This window comes from Typopeltis vanoorti, chromosome 19 (genome assembly GCF_054136105.1).
Source record: "Typopeltis vanoorti isolate ZY-2024b chromosome 19, IOZ_Tvanoo_1.0, whole genome shotgun sequence".
Lineage (NCBI taxonomy): Eukaryota > Metazoa > Arthropoda > Arachnida > Uropygi > Thelyphonidae > Typopeltis > Typopeltis vanoorti.
In genome coordinates, this window is record NC_143567.1 from 57,158,951 (window position 1) to 57,174,511 (window position 15,561).

The 15,561-nt window shown below is 33.4% G+C and overlaps 1 protein-coding gene across 1 annotated transcript in view; it reads right to left on the reverse strand.

Moving 5' to 3' along the window:
• Isha (Insulator su(Hw) mRNA adaptor) overlaps positions 1–15,561 on the reverse strand; it is a 314,370-nt gene that overhangs the window by 170,793 nt on the left and 128,016 nt on the right. The window contains exon 7 of the mRNA XM_090409621.1: positions 2,137–2,234. Within this exon, the coding sequence (XP_090265747.1) occupies positions 2,137–2,234 (98 nt within the window). The remainder of the gene's footprint in view (positions 1–2,136; positions 2,235–15,561) is intronic.

Consider the following 15,561-nt stretch of genomic DNA (forward strand, 5'->3'; position numbering starts at 1 on the left):
ACTAATGTCCCCATCAATGACACAATTCTCCTACTACAGAACAAATTTCTGCCCGACATTACGGCCCTCTTTGCCATGTACTAAAGTCCGGTTACTTCGTGTGGCAAAACAAATTCTACCTACAAAAGGAAGGTACAGCCATGGGCTCACCATTATCCCCCCCCCCCCAATCGCGAACTTCTACATGGAAACCTTTGAGCAAAGGGTTCTTGATTCCGCCACGCTTCGACCGACAATCTGGCTCAGATACGTTGACGACGTGTTCGCGATCTGGCCACACGGGCGACAAACACTAAACACATTCCTCAGCCACCTAAACAAACAACACGAACGCATACAATTTACCATCGAAATCGAAAACCAAAATTCGCTCCCGTTCCTAGACACACTAGTTACACGTCTTCCTTCAGGCAGTCTATCCTTCACGGTCTACCGAAAACCGACACACACGGGCCAATACATATATGCGAATTCATATAACCACCCAGCACAAAAATATGGAGTCATAAACACCCTTAAAAACAGAGCCACAACTATTTGCTCTAACCAGCAAGCCCTGAAACAAGAACTAAAAATCATTAGTGACACATTCATAAACAATAGCTATAACAAAAATACTCTATAAAACCACAACAAAAACGAATCTAGATTACAGTAAAACCATAGCCATCCCATACATTAAAGGGTTATCGGAAAAAATCAACAGAATCCTACAACATTATAACCTCAATGCCACCTTTAAACCACCCACTAAACTTAAAACCATATTCAGCTCCTCTAAGGATCCTCTCTTCCCATTAGCATATCCTGGAGTCTATTGCATCCGCTGCACCTGTAACTTACCGTACATTGGTGAAACAGGACGGGCAATCCCTATACGCAAGAAAGAACACATTAGACACATTAAATATAACCATTATGGTGAAGCAGGCCTCTCAGACCATGCACTTAACACCTTACACCAAATCAACTGGAAAAGCACCTGCTCCTTACACCGCACAAAAACATGGTACGAAAGAAAATTTAAAGAATCCTGCGAAATCCTGATAAACCACCCAAATATCAACAATAAAGATGGTATGAAAATTCCAAGGATCTGGATGGCACACATTCAGCCAACCTAATATGAAAGATTCAACATAAGTCAGGACTCTAGCCAATCTGCTAGTATTAGAAACCATTCCACTCCAACTGGCTGGAATGATGTTAATATATGTATATAGTAGACAACACAAATAATAGGACTCTAGCGTTGATGTATATATATATATATATATATATATATTTTTTTTTTTTCCACCAGAGGTCAGGCCAACAATTGTGGTAGCGGTTAGTCAGTGTCTTTAACGAACCAGTATGATTGTAGTATAGCTTGTTTCTTGTGTATATTTGTACGCTCCAGAAGATGACCTTGACATAAAGGTCAAAACGTCGAATTGTAAAATTTTAGTAATAGTAAACTAAAGTTTTTATTCAAACACGGTAGTTGTCTCCATAATTTCCAAAAAAGCATTCGGATCACCATGCAAGCCTAAAAGAAATGATATATATAAGAGTAGATCACCGAATAACTTATTATAGAAAAGTAGCTCGCGTCGTAAAAAAGGTTGAACACCACTGTAATATGGAGAGGAAGTCTCGTAAGTTCTGATAAACACTTAGAACCAAAATCATATTAAAGCAACTGAAATAACCATCAGTCAGATGGTTATATCAGTTGTTTTAATATCATGTTTGTTCTAGGTGTTTATTAGAACTTTCTAGCTCCCTCATAACAAGAAATTATAATATTAAATCTTACGGAATATAATTTTATAATCTTTTTGAGGTAGCTCTATGGAATTCATACGTTCTATACAAAAAATCAGGACAATCAATGAAAAGTCCACGGATTTCAAAATGCAACTAATACATTTTTCTTGGAAAATACGTATAATTTGTGAATACTTGTGATCATCTTGGAACCAATCCACCTTCTTCTAGACTTACTGCCTGCAATTTTCTAGATGTTATTCTTCTCATAGAAAAGAAAACCAAGTTTAAAGTCATGAAAACTATCAAATCCGTATATATAGAAAATATATCTTATCAGATGTCATCAAATAAGAAATATAACTGAAAATTAAAATAAAATACCTCAGGGCTAATGCATTAGGTTCTGTATTTGTCTGTCCATCTTCCTGCTTTTCTTCTTCCTCCTCTTCCTCATCACCATAATCAAAGTCTAGTAATTTCTAAAACAAAAGGTTTTGTCAGATGTTGCATAATATAGTTTTCAAAATAACATACTAAAAACATTAATTACATCATGTAATTAGGCAGCTTTAAAATTTATAACCATTGAAGAACTAAAATGTTACTTATTACTCTGCTTCTGAAAAGAAATAAATGATATCTCTAGTTTACATTATAAAACTTTTGGATACAATTACCATGTTAGAGTAAAACTTTAGTTTAATAAAAACATAATGTAATTAGGCAGCTTTAAAATTTATAACCATTGAAGAACTGAAATGTTACTTATTACTCTGCTTCTGAAAAGAAATAAATGATATGTTAAAAAATGTTTATTTTTCTTGACCAAAAAGCTCTGGAAAGACTTTTATTGGGATTATACTGATCAAGTGCATATAATAAACAACTAAGTTATACCAACTAGTTTCACCAACTAAGTCTGTTGGCATCTTCAGGGTACATAACTGATGTCAGGCACTAAAAAGTAAAAAACTGTTACAAACTATAATCAACCGATTCCAATTATATTAAACAAAGAACAGAGTGCGTACAATACATTCATAGTGTGTGGGTGATATCACTTGTTGTTATTTAGGAACGTTCTATAGTTGGCACTATAATGATATGTCTAGTTTATATTATGAAACTTATGGATACAACTACCATGTTAGAGTAAAACTTTAGTTTAATATAAACCAAAATATAGACTCGACATTTCGACCTTCACATTAAGGTCATCTTCTGGAGAATATGTGTATATACAAAGAAACAATCATTACTACAATCTACAGAGCATAAAAAAAAAGGGAAAAAAACCCTCACTAAATCAAAGCTAGAGTACTGTTATTATTGTTATCATCTGTCCGGTTACAAAGTTAAATTAAGTGGAGAGTAAATGTTCACGCAGAAAATAATAGATAAAACAATAAACAAAAAATAAAATTACTCATAAATACAGTGGTGCCTCATAGTTCGTATTTAATTTGTTCCAGAAACCCGTTCTAACTATGAATCGTTCAAAGAGACCGAATCAAGATTTTACATAAGAAATAATCCTTTCCCATATCCAAAAAATGTCAATATTTTTTTTTAATTTTATCTATTTTAGGTTTTTTAATGTTAATAACTTAGAAAAAATAATCCTCTATTTTATTAATTTTAACTATTACTACATAAAAATAACTGAAGAATATTTTTTAATATAAAAATCACAAAGACGAAAATAATGCTCCTGTTGTAAGCATCTTCTTTCTGCTTCTCAGCTGGAGTTGAGGATGCTGATTCACATTCTCTTTTTTCTGCAGAGAAGAAACTATCTAATGTTGTTTGGCACTGACGATTTTCTTTGATATTTTTAAAATAACCCATCACGTTGTCATCGAATAAGTTGATATTTCTGGTCACTACTGGATTATTAGGGTGCATTTTTCTCAAATAGCTTGTGTTCTAACCCACACAGAGAATAATTCTTGAAGGTCCGCATTGGAAATGCATCCTTTGGCATCCTTCTCTTCAATAAAAATTTCTTTTTCAACTTCTTTTTGTTGTTAATCGTGAAGATGTTGAAGTTCTTCTGTGCTGAGTTTGGTTTTATGATCATCTATTAACTCCTCTAAATCCTCATCACTCACCTCTAATCCCATAGCTTTACCCCAAAACACAATTTCATTTACAACAGACTCTTCTTCACAGCTTACTACTTCACTGACTGAAGCAGTGATGAACTTTACTTTTACAGTGGGAGCAAATTCTTGATAAATCTACTCAGTGTGAAAAAACTCCCTGATAACCTAACCTAACTCCATGCTTTCGTGTTGGCCCTCCACAGAACACCAAATTTGCTCTTTATGACATTGTTCTTTTTAAAAATGCATGGATTTTCAGAATGGTAAAGGAGCAAAGGCTTTATTTTACAGTCTCCACTAGCAACCACAAAACAGCAAAGTAATTCTATCTTTCATAGGTTTATATTCCGGTGCCGTCTTTTCTTTTTCTGATATAGGTCCTTTTGGGCATTTTTTCCAAAATAAAAGACCTGTTTCATCGCAATTAAAAATCTATTGAGATACAAATCCGTCGCTATCCACGTACTCCGCTTCTTCTACATCGGCACTCACAGTCTCTCCATGCATGACAACACTATGGATCTCGGTTCGTTTTTTTGAATTTATCGAACCAGCCTCTACTTTCTTTAAACTCCCCATTTTCAGTACTGGTCTCAGGTGTGCATTTCTTAAGTTCACTATGCAGATGCTTGGCTTTCTCACAAATAATTATCTCAGTAATAACGTCACCAAGTAATCACTTCTTGTTTATACACACTAAAAGGAGTTTTTCCATCTCTTCAATAACATGTAATTTCCTGGAGATCAATGTTGTCACACCTTTAGCCACATTTGATGCTTTTATTGCTTCCTTATTCTTAAGAATGCCAATTATCGTTGACTTTGACATTTTAAACATCATAACCAGATCCGTCAAACGTGTACTGCTTTCGTGTTTCATGATAATTTCTTTTTTTCATCTCAATTGTCGATACTACAACTTTTCTTTTATGTTTTGTTCTTTCTACATTCTTGGATGGCATGGGCAATAAAAAAAATGCCAAACACAGTTACAAATTCTCTACACAAACGTATCGCGCAATGACTAGGCTGTGTAAAGTAAGGGACAACACACAGCAGATTGATAACACATACACACTGCACAGGTATGGGGAAGTGAGTGAGGGAAATTAGTGAGAGAGAAGCATACCCAATGACATGCCGAAACTGTCTAATGCTATATGACTGAGTTCCAGGACTATAGTTCAAACTACGAATCAAATTTCTTGCGTTCTCAAGCGTTTGAACTCTGGGACGTTCGAAGTATGAGGCACTACTGTATACGAAGAACAAGTACTCTTCCAATCAATTCGATGTCGAGTGTTAAGAACGTGATCTGAAAGGCCTGCTTCACCAAAATTATTATATTTAAAATTATTTAAATTAAGGGGATATTAAATCCCACATTCTTTCACAACTGAATAAGAAACTCAAAGATCGGAATCAAAGAGTTTCATGCCGAATATAGTAATTATAAAAGTATTGCCCACTACTAGCGTAAGCTAAAGCACATAGTCCAAAGTAAGTAGTACAAAATAGGGCAACTCGTAGCAAAGGTAAAGAAAGTTCTGATCGCTATTCTTAGTATTTTCCATAATGTAAAACCCATCTCCTAGGACAGTGACGGTGAACCTTTTTACCCAGGTGTGTCAAACTTTTTTTTTTAAATATTGACGTTGTTGATGTGCCACTTGCATACATGCATTATAAATATAACTACATAATCATAGATGGTGACTTATACATATCATATTAGGCTATTTATTTAATAGGACATTGATATAAAATATGAATTCATATTATACAATTAATTTGATAAACTGAAATTACAAACTTACATTACATTTAATGACTTTTCTGTTGCTGATGGTAGAAAGTTCTTTCAATGAACAAACCTACCTTCGCCTTAACTGAGAGCGATCTTACACGATTTATCGCAGTTTTTTCATCAGAATACCAATATTTTTCAACATCCAAGGTGTGTCACCTGAAACCCTCAAGTGTGTCGGTGCTGACATGCGTATCATAGGTTCGCCATCACTGTTCTAGGAGATGTATGATGTTATACATTATGGTGGGAGGTCACTACCCAGACCGGTTTCGATCTTTATTGAGATCTCATCAGTGAGTAGCTAGACCAAATTAAGGGTGTAGCGAAAAGAACTTATATACTCTGCTATACGAGTTGTCAAAAGGTCCACCCATAAATTATTTAAAATAAAGAGTCAATAGGCTTCATTTTGGCGATGTAAACATTTGAAATATAATATTTAAAATATTATATTTAAATTTATTTGTATGTCCAGTTTCCCTATTGGGGAAATTGGACATACAATCTCTATCCCTAAAAAAAAACAAAAAAAAAAAAACGACACATTAAATATAATTTTGGTGAAGCAGGACTCTCAGATCACACTCGTAAAGCCCTACATCGAATTGTTTGGAAAAGTACTTGTTCATTGCATCATACAAAAACTTGGTATGAACAGAAATTTAAAGAAGCCTATGAATTTTGATTAACCACCCTAATCTTAATAATAATGCGGACTTAAAAATCCGAAGAATTTGGATGGCACACATTCAGCCCACTTCGTTTCCAATAAACCCTGACTTTAGGACTCTAAGCAATTTTTCATCTTTTATTGGCCGCTATCCATACCAGTTGTTGCAATTTATATGTATACTTATATAAGTAATTTCATTTTTTGTTTATTTATTTATCTATTATATTCTGTACGAACATGTTACTCTCCACTTAATTTAACTTTGTAACCTAATAGATGATAATAATAACAGGACTCTAACTTTGATGTAGTGAGGAGTCCTCCCCCCTTTTTTTTTAAACACCAGAGGTCAAGCAAATAGATTTAACAGTTGATCAGTAACTTTAGCATGCCATGTAGATTGTAGTGCAGCTTGTTTCTTTGTATATACATGAATACTCCAGAAGATGACATTAATGTGAAGGTCGAAACGTTTACTGTATATTTTGGTTTATATTAAACTCAAGTTTTACTCTAACATGGTAGTTGTATCCATAAGTTTCATTATGTATTCTAATCACTAAGCAGGAAAGAAAGGATATCTATAGTTTTTCGAGTACTTACATATTGTTTTTGAGCATTTCTTTTTCTTTATAATCGCTGATCTTCTGCAAAGGTTGGCAATGTAGAGTACCTTTACTGCAGACTAAGAAAATCTCTCTTGTTCCCTTTCTCCTCTAGTCATCATAAACACTGTGAAAAGTGTCTGTGATAACTAGAGATTGTCATCACAAAAACATCAAAAACAAAATTGTCAGATAAACAATTTCAAGTGTTATATCAGCCTGCAATTTCCAAACACATCTATTTCAAAAGCATGTATCATTTGTCCCTTCACAAATCCTGAACTATTTTATGAAGTTCCAGGACAATGTTCTGTCACAAATGTCTTAAAAAATGCCTTAAAACCTAAAATCATAGGAAGATACCTTCAGACTAGGTAAGAGGCTTTTGGTCATGTAAACTCTCGAAAGTATGTAAACTAATTCTTAGACCTCTTTGTGCTTCCTTCTAGTGCCTTTAGATAGCCTTCTACTATAACTAAGTCTAATTAGTTCCACTTCATTTTCTTTTGTGTATGTACAATTTTTATATTGTTTCAGGTAATCACTAAACTAAACTTAAATATGCAGAATTCTTTCCGATTCTCCCCTAACCTTTTAAATAAGGTACACTGCTTTGAGTGTTTTGATGTCATATTTCCATCTTTAATGATGTAATCTACAGTTGATATCAAATGATCTGATTAATGAAAATGTGGCAGCCAATGATAACTTCATCTCAAGCCAATTAATTTTAAACTGTGCATCCATTTCTGCTATTATACATAAAAGTCATTTACTTGTATTCCTTTGTTTTTACACTCTGTTATATACACTCTTTTACACACTGTGGAAATTAGGAATATCTACAATTTTTGCAACTGTCCAAAGTGAACTACTTCTCTTCCAATGAAAAATTTGTGAAATGTGAAAAATTTCCCTTTTCTATCAAATCATCATCATCATCAAATTCCTGACATGTACCCTCAAGGGGTGTACAGGATATGATAGTACTACATGAAAAACTTACATCACCACCAAAACTTCCTATCTACAATTTTCCTCCAAATCAATCTGTTACCTATCAAGACTCCAACATTATCAGATCTTATATTTCTGTCTTCTACGGCACTTTTTAAGGTATCAATCCACCTATATCTAGGTCTACCTATGGGTCTTTTTTCCTACCACCTAGCAGAAAACATTTGTTTTGCTACTGTTCTCTCTCCCATTCTGATTAAGTGACCATACTATCTGAGATCCTGGATGCTAACAATGGCAAGTTTTTTCCTAATATCCTCCTTTGTAATATGATTTTACCATTAATGCCATCTCTTCACGTCCCTAATCATTCTCAGGACTCTCATATAGTCATTGGTCAAGTGTTTTATTTCTAAAACAGCTCTCAGATCCGTAAGTGAAAATTGGCTTGAACACTGTTGAACAAGGGTGGTCTGAAAAGGTCTCGGCCTCAACCATATGTGGCAACGCTATCGGCAAGTTTTTTTTTTTTTTTTTTAAGTTGGTAGATCTGTCATAAGCATTCATGTGAAATTGCAAGTCATTCTATCAAGTAATTTGTTTTATACAGATGTCTGAAGCAAAAGTGTTGTCTGTATCCCTTGAAATGGATAAAATGAAGTATCATGCAGTTATAAAATTCTTTGTAAAAGAAGGTTTAATGCCAAAAGAAATTCATTCAACGTTCATAAAGGTTTATGGGCACTCTTCTCCTTCATTTTTGACAATTAAGAAATGGGCTGCCAAGTTTAAACGTGGCCATACCAGCCTTGAACTTGATCCACGTGATCGATTTATTACTATGGATGAGACTTGGATTCGCCATTACACACAATAATCCAAACAGCAGTCAAAACAGTGGACAGAAGCCGGTTGTTCAGCATAAAGAAGGCAATGTCAGTTCCATCAGCAGGAAATGTCATTGCATCGGTGTTTTGGGATGCTAAAGGCATTTTCTTTATTAATTATCTTGAAAAGGGTAAAACAATAAACAGGGAATATTATGACCAACTTTTAACCAAACTAAACAAAAATGCGTGAGAAAACATCCGGTTTGCAGAAGAAAAAAAAATCATCTTTCATTAGGACAATGCACCTGCCCACAAAGGTGTTTTGGCAATGAGAAAATTAAGGGATCTGCACTATGAATTGTTGGAACATCCACCCTATTCTCCAGATTTGGCTCCCTCCGACTTCTATCTTTCCCCAAAACTAAAAGTCTTCCTCGTTGGTTAGCGTTTTTCTTCGAATCAAGAGGTGAGAAGTGTAGAGGAGTGTTTTGCAGATATTACTGAGAACCACTACAGGGACGTGATAATGGAGGTGGAGCATCGCTGGAATAAATGAATTAATTAGTCTTACTTAAAGGAGATTATGTTGAAAAATAGAAATAATTTTAAATTATAAATTTGTTTCTTCATTGTTAGGCCGAGAACTTTTCAGACCACCCTCATATACAACTAATTTAAAGTGTTTTGACTCTCTTATACCATATAAATTTATTCAGTTGACTTCCTCCCTTAACAGCTTTGTTGATTCTGTTGTCTGTTTCCATATATAATTTACCATCTTCACTAAAAATCTTGCCTAAGTAGCTGAAATATTTTACTTGTTCTATAGGTTCTAAATTCACAATGCAGTTGATATTTTCAATGCTTCTGTCGATTTTCATTGTCTTTCTCTTGTTATTGCTGACCGTCATACCATATCTATTACAACAGTTATTCAATTTAGTCAGGAAATCTCGCAGACTTGTATCAGATTTATTTAGAAGTATAACATCATCATCAGCATAAAGAAAAGCGCTGAGCTTAACATTTCCAATTTTGATATCAGGTTTAATAGCACTTTTCTTCATAATGTGATCCATATAGATAACTAGTAACATATGGGATAGTCTACATCTTTGTCTGATATCAGATTTAGCATCAAACCATCTTCCTGTACTTGCTCCAATTCTAACTGCTGACTTAGAACTCAAATGAAGACTAAGTATTGCTTGGTATAATGCCCCATTGACACCACAACTGTAGTGTTTTGAATATTTTCTCTTACCTCCTTGTCATATGCCATTTCCAGATCTATAAAGCTTAAATACAGGTCTTTGTTATATTCCCATTATTTCTCAACTATTTCTTGTTAAGTGAAAATCTGATCCTGACAGCCTCTTTTTGGCCTGAATCCTGCTTGTTCTTCACCAAGCTTCCCATCCACAATCCTTCTCAACCTTTTCTCAAGTATACTTGCATGAATCTTACCAGGAACACTCAATAGAGAAATACCTCTGCAATTCTCACATTCAGTTTTATTTTCCTTTATATATATATATGGGTAGTATGCGAGGTTCACACCAATCATCTGGGATTCATTCCTCTTTCCAGGCTCTCTGAACTATGAGTTGCAGCCGTTGTAAGACTTTTATACTTTAACACTTGAGCATTTCTGGTCAAAATCTACTCCACCTGCCTTTCCACATTTCAGGCTTTTGATGGCTTTTTTCTACTTCAAGTATGGATATGTATTCCTGATTGCATGTCTGTTGAGTTTTTTACCACTGTGCTGTCATCACTGCTTGTTTCATTTAGCAATTTTTCAAAGTAATTACTCCATACGTCAAGGATATCTTTTTCCTCCAGGTTTCTTGTCACCTTTATAATCTCTAATTTCTTGTACAGCACTCTTTCCTCCATTTCTGAGCTTTTTCAACAGCCACCAGAATATCTTGCCACTTTCCTGATATTTATTTTCTATGTTCTTACCAGTCATCCCATGACTTTTGTTTAGCTTTCTTACATTTGTCTCTGTATTTAGCTTGTGCTCTTACTTGTTTGCCAGGAACTTTCATTATACTTTCTTCTTTTCCCCTTTAACTTCCAGTGTCCACCATGGAATTCTGATTTTTCTATCATTGCAAACAACTTCACCACATGCCTCTCTGGCTAAATCAGTCACTGTTTTCTTCAGGGTTTGCCACTGAATCTCTAAGGTTCAATTCCTGTTCTCAAACTCCGTCATTTTTTCTTGAATAATATTTGTGTATTTTAGTCTACAGTTCACATCTGAAAGCTGCTCAACTTTTATTCGCTTTAAAATTTTCTTACATGTTATTCTTTTCAATATGAAATTCAATTTTATCCTGCTCAAGACTAAATGGTGATCATTTCCAATTTCAAATCCTCTGTACACTCTGGTGTCCTGCACCAGGGAGAAAACATCACTATCAACAATAACATAGTCAATGAGATTTCTTATTCCTTGCTTCTTCTCTCCATGTGAATTTGTGCACATTTTTATGCTGAAACATTATGTTAGTAATAACCAGTCCATGTCCTGAGCAGAAATCCAACAGATATTTGCCATTATTATTAGCTTTGCTCTTTTCTCCAAAGTTTCCCAAAATATTTTTGTATGTCTGACACTCATTTCCTACTCTGATATTTAAATCCCCAATAAAACACCAACTTTTCCCTTTTTTCAATGTGTCAATTGCTTTCTCTAAAACCTCAAGAAACTCCTCCACTTCTATCTTAGTAGAACCTTCTGTGGGAGGTTTACTATAGGCACAAATAAGTCTCATTGTCCAGTTACCCATTCTCATATTTGCCCACATCACTCTACTTGATATTGCCTGCCATTCAAGAAGATTAGCCTTGTATTTAGCGTAGAATACTATGGCTACATGGATGACAAGACAGGATATTATGACGTGCTGCTATAATTACCAATGTTCGGATTGATGCATCAAAGAAGAAGACTATGGCTACTCCTTTTCCTTGATTGTCATTGCATGAATACAACATTTTGTATTTATTGCTCAGAAAGATTTCACCAGTTTTTGTCTTTTTTCTTTCACTCAATCCTATTATGCCAATCTCGTACTTTTCCAATTCCTCATCTAGCCTCATTTCTTTGTCATTCAGCCTTCTTATTGATAGTACATCTTGAACTCTGGTGATGTCGAGTTATGTTGTGTTTCCAAATTTGTTCCAGTAGTAGCTGACTTTTCGCAGTTCTCCCTGGCGAAAACAATGGTAGCCTTGTTGAACTGGGCAATGCCCCATCCAACATGAAATTCTATCATTTTATATTGTGGTTTAAGTTGATAAGAATACAATTTGGTCGATTAAATCCCAAACTGCCAGGCCATCCTCTTTTGTTCAGTATCCAGGTAGATACCTAATAGGGTGCACCACGAGAAGGTGAGGATTGGACATTAGGTCAGATTCTCTGCATTCGTTTAAAGGTTATGTGGAGGTCTCCTTCCAGTTATACAGCTTGATCCTTAAGCACCACAGCTTTCCCTTTCTTTAAGTATTATTCTCAAATTAATTTTTCTTCTTTCTAGGCATTCTTGAGGGCATAAAAATATGCTAATGTATAGCTGATATATAGATGATGATGATGATGATATAAGTGTTTTTCTAGAAAAAATCTGAGAAACTAATTATATTAGAGATCATATGATGTTTTAAACATGCGACAACCAATTGGTTCAGTATCATCCTTACCACATTAGCAACAGATTCTGTACACACTATATTGGTTAGTACTTGCCTATGGAGTTGGATGCAACATACTGTTTTGTACTTCCAGTTTGTCACCTTTTAGGCATGTAGCAGGGATAAGATTTCTTGTTTTCAGGATATATAACCAATAATTAAGAGAATTTCTATAACTGCCTAGTATGCTTAAAATTCTAAGAAGTATAGGTAATATATTTCAACCTGCATTAATCAGAATGAACTATTTGCATGTGACTAGCACACCAAAGGAAAAATAAGTAAATGGGTACAGATAAATGTGCATCCAATTTTTTGGTTGTGGTGTTATTGGTGGTTTAATAAATTACTCTGACAGGGGATGAATTACATGTTATCCTGTATATCTTGTTTATAGATTTATGAATACTGCACATTTATAAAGCTTCACTTAAAAAAAGTGACAAAGTGAATAAATCCTCCCACACACACAAAAGACCACTACTGCATAGGCACACACATACAAAAATTAAAAATTGTATACTGCAGAAATACAATAAAATATCCTACAAACCTATTAATGAATAAGGAAATTTTTCTATGAATTTTCAATGACTTCATCTATTCCTTCTGTTTATTAACCCCAAGGAAGAAAAGACTAGTTTTTACTTATTTCAAAGAAATCCAAGAATTCTTTGAAATAAGTATAGGTAATATAGAATTAGCTAGTATAGGTAATAAGAATTAGCTAGGATTCTTGAAAATTTTTCAAGAATCCTAGCTAATTCTAAAAGCTGAAGAAGGCTTATATCGCTTTAAATAACTTGAGATAAAAAAATAAAATGAAATAAAACTTAAAAAACTGTGAAGAAAATATAAAATCTGCATTGCTAAACCTGTTGATTTATCTAGAGAATATTCGATAATGAAATGAGAAATTTTATATTACAAGATTTTGTAATTTTTATCCATAAATGATTTTTAAAAGTTCATTATTTGAAAGATGTTCATTTTATTTTATAAAAGGAACAACTGTGGTTTTCTGTATGATGGTTGATTTATTTTTGAAAATGGAACTAGAGAGCAAATAAGAATGGAAACTATCCATTACATGACAAGCAATATTCAGCACCAATATATAAAATAACCACAAATTCAAAGAACTGATTGATAATTCAAATATACATTCTCGAAGCAATGTTTTATTAAATTAAAAAGATTTTGTAGAAAATATAATTCCGAGTAGTTTAACATACTACCATATGAAAGTGCAATTCTATATTCAGAGTTGGGGGGCACAGCACTAATTTTGCAATGATTACATTGTTTACTTTTGATATTTTTTTTAGATAACACACTATATGATCATAAAACAGAAATATCACTAGATATTCATAAATACTTCACTTAATGCAGAACCCAACCCATTTATGCAATGCATACTATTTTTAAAAAAAAAAAATAGTTATACGTAAACTCAGATGATAATAATAATAATAAATAAACATTCCATTTGAGATATTTTCTATATCATGAAGCCAGTTCACATACTTTTAAATTAAATTTCATGCAATATATTGACAAATGTATTAAAATGTGTCAGGCTAATGTGGAAAGGAAACACGTGGTCAGGTGAGCTCCCACCAGACATGGAATAGATGGGAAACACAAGATGATGTGAATGTGCTTAAGGAAACATCGCAGTTCTATTAAACAGCACTGACTATTATGCCAACATCTCATGTTATCGGAACTCCATCCAATAACAAATATAATTTTAGTTGACAGGAAATTGTCAATTATAAATTATAATTATATAATTTATATAATATAATATATATAATATAATAATAACTTATATAATATATAAGTAAAATTATCATTGTTATCTATGACTTTTTAAAAGGAATACAGGAGTGTTCAAATTTAATGATTTACAAATCCAGAGTTGAACTTTCAATTTTCTTATTAAGATTAAGAAATCTGCAGTTGAGTAAGAGAAGATAGTTCAGGTACAAAAATATGTGATTTTTATTGATATCTTTGCTTCTAAACAAAAAGAGAAATATACCTTAAACTTTTATTACAAGTGCTGATGCAGTCAAATGAACTAACTGTGCATTAGCATTAGCATATTAAAGTATTTTTTGTTTACTGTCTTGTATAATTTGGCTCAGTAATTTATTTTTTAAAGTCTTAAATGAAATACTTGATGAACTAAATCCTTGAATATTGTATAATTTTATTTTTGGTATTTAGAAGTCGGAGGGCTCAATTATCTTATTAAGGTGTAAGCAAGATTGTTTTCAAATAGCAAAGAAGAGAATTAGCATTAGCAATATACATAACTAGGATCAACTTATGGGCTTAGATTTCAGTGTAGAAAATAGAAAATTAACACCACCATAAATGCTCAAGAGGTGTACAGGCTGCTATGACAGCACTATATGATTAAGCTTACATAACTAATCTCCCATCCCATTGAACATTTACATTTCGGTTTTCTAAGGCACTTTTGAATCAATCCACTTAGGTCTTGGTATTCCTCTGGGTATTTTCCCTGCCATCTTAGGAAAAGCCACATCATTCTGCAAGCTCTCCACATCAAGATGGCAGGGAAATTTTTGCTAACTTTCACTTTCCCATTCTGTATAAGTGACCATACCACTTTAGATTAGCCCTGCTCACAAATTCTTGAATACCAAACAATGTCAAATTCCTTCATAATATCTTCGTTTTTAATAAGATTCTATCATACCATCTGTTCAGGCCATTATCTCAGAACTCTCATATCTGAAGTCTCTAATCTTTGATCAAGTGGTTAATTTCTAAACCAATTCTCAGATCTATAACTTAAAACTGGTGTAAACACTGTCTTGTATACTACTAGTTTAGTGTTTTGGGTAATTTCTCTCTTATTCCATATAAATTCAATCAACTGGCTCCCCATTATGCCAGCTTTGTTTATTCCGTTGTATATTTCCATATTTAATTTTCCATTTTCACTAAAAACTGTTCCTAAATAGCTAAAATATTTTACTCATTCTACAGGTTCTATGGAGATTGCAATTTAAGTTTTCTATGTTTCTGCCTATTTTAATAGTTTTGGTCTTTTTAATTGCTGATTTTTTATGCCAAA